The sequence below is a fragment of the Merops nubicus genome, unplaced genomic scaffold, assembly GCF_000691845.1.
Source record: "Merops nubicus isolate BGI_N331 unplaced genomic scaffold, ASM69184v1 scaffold43110, whole genome shotgun sequence".
Taxonomy (NCBI): Eukaryota; Metazoa; Chordata; class Aves; order Coraciiformes; family Meropidae; genus Merops; species Merops nubicus.
Window position 1 is genome coordinate 1,330 of NW_008585639.1, and position 4,996 is coordinate 6,325.

General features: G+C 43.9%; 1 protein-coding gene across 1 annotated transcript; it reads right to left on the reverse strand.

Annotated features, from left to right (window-relative positions):
- Nucleotides 1-2,714: 2,714 nt before the first annotated feature.
- BTLA (B and T lymphocyte associated) lies at nt 2,715-4,510 on the reverse strand (the record flags this gene model as incomplete). The annotated part of the gene is given in 3 exon segments (XM_008947993.1): nt 2,715-2,846; nt 4,203-4,469; nt 4,472-4,510. Coding segments are annotated over 3 exon segments (438 nt in total), but the record flags the coding sequence as incomplete, so codon positions are not given.
- Nucleotides 4,511-4,996: the final 486 nt, after the last annotated feature.

The following is a 4,996-nucleotide window of genomic DNA, read 5'->3' on the forward strand; positions in this document are numbered from 1 at the left end:
GCTGTCTGCCTCCCCCTGAAATTTGCTCCTCTGCCTCTGTTCCTGTCTCAGGTTCCCATTTGCCTGGGATGGTGTTTGTTGACATGAAACGTAGGGAAGCAGAGCTGTGGAGATTGCAGAATGAGGAAGGCTGCACAAGGCGCAAGACACAGAACAGCCCAGTCAGGGAAATGGATGTTTGCCTCTTCCCTCAACATGCCTACGGACTCGGGCTGGTGCTGTGGTCTGGTCCCGGGGCTCAGCTCTGGGCTTGCATCCTCTGTTCCCTGGCGAAGACCTGGGATCAAGGGAGTCCCAGGGAATGTTAGCACTGGCCTGGGGCTTTGAAAGGTCTGAGCTGGCAGCACAGGGAATGGCTGGAGTGCAGGGAGCAAGGCTTTGGTGTGGAGCCTGGCTGCTGAGTCCTGAGCCATCCTGTTTCCACCTGGCTGTGCTGCCCTTTTGCTTAGTCTGCATCACCTACGTGACTTGATGGTGCAGGTAATGCAAGTACAGAAGGACCTAGGTGGAACAGGTCAGGTGAACTGAGGAACAAAAGTTGGGCTTTTTTTGTTTTGGAAGCACTCCTACAATTTACACCCCTGGCTGCTCTCTTAAGGGGAAAGCAGCAGGGAACTTAGCAATGTAAGATGATGCCTTTTTCTTGGAGTTGCAGGCTCCACTTCTCACATGCTTTTAGTTGTAGCACTCCCTTCTGCGCTCTCCTCATTCCCTGTGAGCCTTGTGAGCTAAAATGGGGCTCAGGCCATTGTGGAGATGCAGGGGAAAGTATTGCAAAACAGGTACATGGAGAAGCAAGGCTCATCAAGCTGTTGCTTGGTATAGCAGTATGAAAAAGTTTGTGATTTGCCAGAAGCAGTCCCCTGTCTGACAGGCATTTGGGGCGTAAGAGCTGGCAAATGAATAAATCTCATGCTAGTCTAATGTTTTGATGTCTTTAGAAGAAAGCACAGTTTTGGAGGGGAATAACTGAACCAAGTGAAACTAGGATGGTTGATGTGTTTTACTGTCTAACAGCCCGCTCATCCCATCTAATCTTGTAAGAGGCTTGTGTGCTGTGTGGATTGCTCAGGAGGGAGTAATCAGTTAAATGTCCCTCCCTTGCAAGAAGACATTGCAATGATGTGCTTTGCTGGCATTAACAGACCTTCAGCTCCACAGACTTCACTATTTTCCTTCCATGTGGGTTTGTGGGTGTAAATGAGAGATGTACAGCTTTGTTTCTGTTCTTTGGGCTTCCTGGATGACTGTACCTGTACAGCATATTTACTGTAAAAATAGCAAAGGAAAGACAGGAAGTAGAAAATTATGTAATATAAATTGGAGGCCTTCCATTGGAGGCCATGTCTCAGGGAGGCTGCACAGGTACCATACATCTCCCACAGAATAGGTCCCGAGTCTATTTTTGTTTGATGCACTGTTGTGATTGTGGAAACTTAGCAAGCTATACTTTATCTGAATAGATTACCCGCACCTTAAGAGGCAGATGGTTTCAGCCAGCACCCACCTTTTATTCCCCTGCTTCAAAAGACACAGTCTTTCAATCTGTTCACTTGAAAAAATGAACCTACTGCAGGCTCCTATGCTTCACTTTTCTACATTAGCATGTTTGATGGCAATGTAAAGTACTTCCTGTCTAGCTACAAAAATCTCATCTTCCAAATTAAACTTGGCTCTCTGGGAGACCTCATTAAGCCAAGGTTCAGCCTTGCCATATGAGTTGAAACAAAGCACATCAAGATTTCACTAGCCTGCGCATCCTTTGACGGTGCAACCCGTCTTCCATGTGTGTTCAGTCTTGTTCTAGGTCGCAGTCACCAGTTGTCATTCGGGGCCTGCTCTGAATGGACCTCCTGGTGCTTGCAGCTTGCTGGAGTGACAGAGGGAAAGCTGCACGTGTCCAGATGAATGCACTGCATGTCTGGTTGGAAACTCAGAAAGGTAACCTGCCTGTCCACAGTATCCCTCCTCAGCCTCCTGAAGGTCTTTGGACTCTTCCCTATGTGTACTATAGCATGGGCAGAAGCTTTGCAAAGCATCTGTGAGAAGCATATAGTTTCACATGTACCTGTTCTCTGGGAGGATGTTCTTTTTACTCTTTTCCTTCAGCCTGTAAGGCCTGTATCCAGATCACAGAAAATAATGAAGGAGTTTCATGTCTTTTGTTTAAATCCATTTAGGCTCTTCATTGAGTGACTGCCTGTGTTTGTTCAGTACAAGACCACTGAGGTACAATCAATTTCAGAGAAATATTTTTTTATATTATTCTTCTAAAAGCTACTTGTTATCTATTGAAAATAATTGTAGCCTTATCAGCTGAGCAATAAATGCAATTAAAGGTCTATTTCTGGACCTATTCATACCTAATTTGCTCCAAGTTTCCCCATCCTTTACCTAAAATAATTGGTCTCTAGCCATTCAAGGATTGGCCTACTTAAAAAAAGCCAGCAAACTGAATTTTTCTAGAGGAAAGTTTTCTACTACTGTTTAAAAATAGGTTTATCAATGATTTGCTAGATTGATAATTTATACATATATATTTAAAAGCCCAACAAAATATCAACATATTAAATGGCCTGAACTAACAACTTTGTGCAGAAACTTAGTGTAGAAACAATTGCCAGAGATTTTTGTTCACACAGATACTGTAACTGAGTTCAGAGCTGGGGAGATGTGGAGCTACTAGGGAAAGGTTAGAAGGTAAAACTACTTACCGTGGTATCTCCACCAAAACATGCATACAATGATGAATGGACAACATAAACCCATAGATGCTGAAGCATAAGTAATGTGAAATATCTTGTAGTTTCCAGATTCTTGAGACTCTTCTGAGATGGTGATGGTATCTGAAATTGCATTAGCATATATTAACACAGAGAAATATTTGACTGGGTTCCCTCCCCTCCCTCCACCCCCAAAGTATTAGGTCGTTCTGATGCAGCTGGCTTCTTAATACACTTAAACATTCTATAGCTTGGTATAGCATGTCATGAGATAATACCATCTTCATGGGTGTTCTATGGAGTATGAAGATACTGGAAGGAAAAGGACACAGGAAAGTGTGATTGATGGATAATGAGTGGCAACGGGCTCGCAGAAGCAAAGAAAGGGTCAGAATTAGAGCACTGCTTTAGTCTTCCAGTATATTTTTTTTTGCAATTGTTATTGTGAACAATAGCCAACTGTAGGTAATAGACATATTTCAGGTTATGTCAAAGTGATGGTATACTATGATTCCTAACGCTTTGTAAGTATAAGCCATATATCACTGGGATGTTAAAGAGCATGTCAGAAGCATGGAGTATACTATCAGGAGGTAATTTGATTGGCTTTGTCCCTTTTATGATGAATCCTGGACAGTCCTAGTCTTGAAAACTGTGAGCCTCGAGAGGCTATGTTTTGTTCATGTGGGAAGAAAGTAATTGTAGTTACCACATTGCAGCCATAAACTCTACTGCTGCTCCCTCTGTTGCAGTATTTTGTGAGATAATAAACAACATTTTAAATTCATTAACTTACCAGGAAAGGAGCTGGCAACCGAAGAACCTTACAACCCAGCCGCCTGCAGTCAGTAGGATGCTACAGCCTCACAGATCATTTTCTAGCTGCAGAACAACTTCGAAGAGGGCAGATATGACTTGGCATAGTCTAGACTTGGCATCAGAAGTGCTTAAGTTAATGTGAAGGCTTTACTTTCCCTTAAGATCATTTAAAGCTATTGTAATTTTTCCTGCTCCTGAACTTCTTGCGGTGCAAAATTATGCTTTTTTTTGTTGCACGAGAAATTATTCTCAACACGCTTGAATTGCTTTGTCCTCATTACTGTTGTGTGGCCCCATCAACTGCTACTACATGACCATTTGCATCCTGTCTAGTCTGTGATCTATAACCAGCCTGTCCTTCCACAATCTTTTTTTTTTCCCCCCAATTGATATTTTTTTTGCTATCAAACAGATAGCTGGTAGGTGTTGGCAGCTCTGATTTTCTCTTCCAGATTCTCCTGTTATTTCCTTGCTTTGTTCTTTCCTTTTGTTTCTATCCTAGTAAAAGGCAGGACAGAAACATGAAGAAGGTGGTAAGTACCAGCACAACAGTGCTACCAGTTACATGTGTTGAGAGAAGCCATCATCCATCATGCATGGACTTTCCTGTATGTGGCATCCTTTGTTTAAGTGGGCTCTTTCATAACATAGGGGCCTCACCTTCAACAATAACCTTTATCCCATGGCTCTCACTGGAAAAGTTGTCCCCTACTGCTTGACAGCGATGAAGTCCACTATCATGCTGATGAACTAAGGAAATCTCCAGAGTAAACACTTTGGACTTCCGTTCTGCTTTGCCCTCCTTCAGCTGCACACGTGTAGTCACCTCTAGCTTGCACCACTGCATGACTGGCTTTTTCTTGCAGTAAAGAAATGGACAGTCTATAATCAAAGAGTTCTCGACATTAATTTTGTACTTGGAGTGTCATTTACTTGAATTTCAACGGGACAATCAGAGACATCAAATCCTGGAAGAGAAGAAAACCAGAACAAAAATCATAGAATCATAGAATCCTTTAGGTTGGAAGGGACCTCCAAGATCATCAAGTCCAACCATGGAGCCATTAGGGCTCTAAAGTCCTCTGCTAAAACAGATCAGAATCTGTCAGGGTTGGAAGGGACCACAAGGATCACCCAGTTCCAACCCCTCTGCCAGGAGCAGGGACACCTCCCACTAGATCAGGCTGCCCAGAGCCTCATCCAGCCTGGCCTTAAAGACCCCCAGGGATGGGGCCTCAACCACCTCCCTGGGCAACCCATTCCCGGGTCTCACCACTCTCATGGTGAAGAACTTCTTCCTCATGTCCAGCCTGAATCTGCCCACTGCCAGCTTTGCCCCATTCCCCCTAGTTCTGTTGTTACTCGATAGCCTAAAAAGTCCCTCCCCAGCTTTCTTGTAGGCCCCCCTAAGATACTGGAAGGCCACAATAAGGTCACCTCGGAGCCTTCTCTTC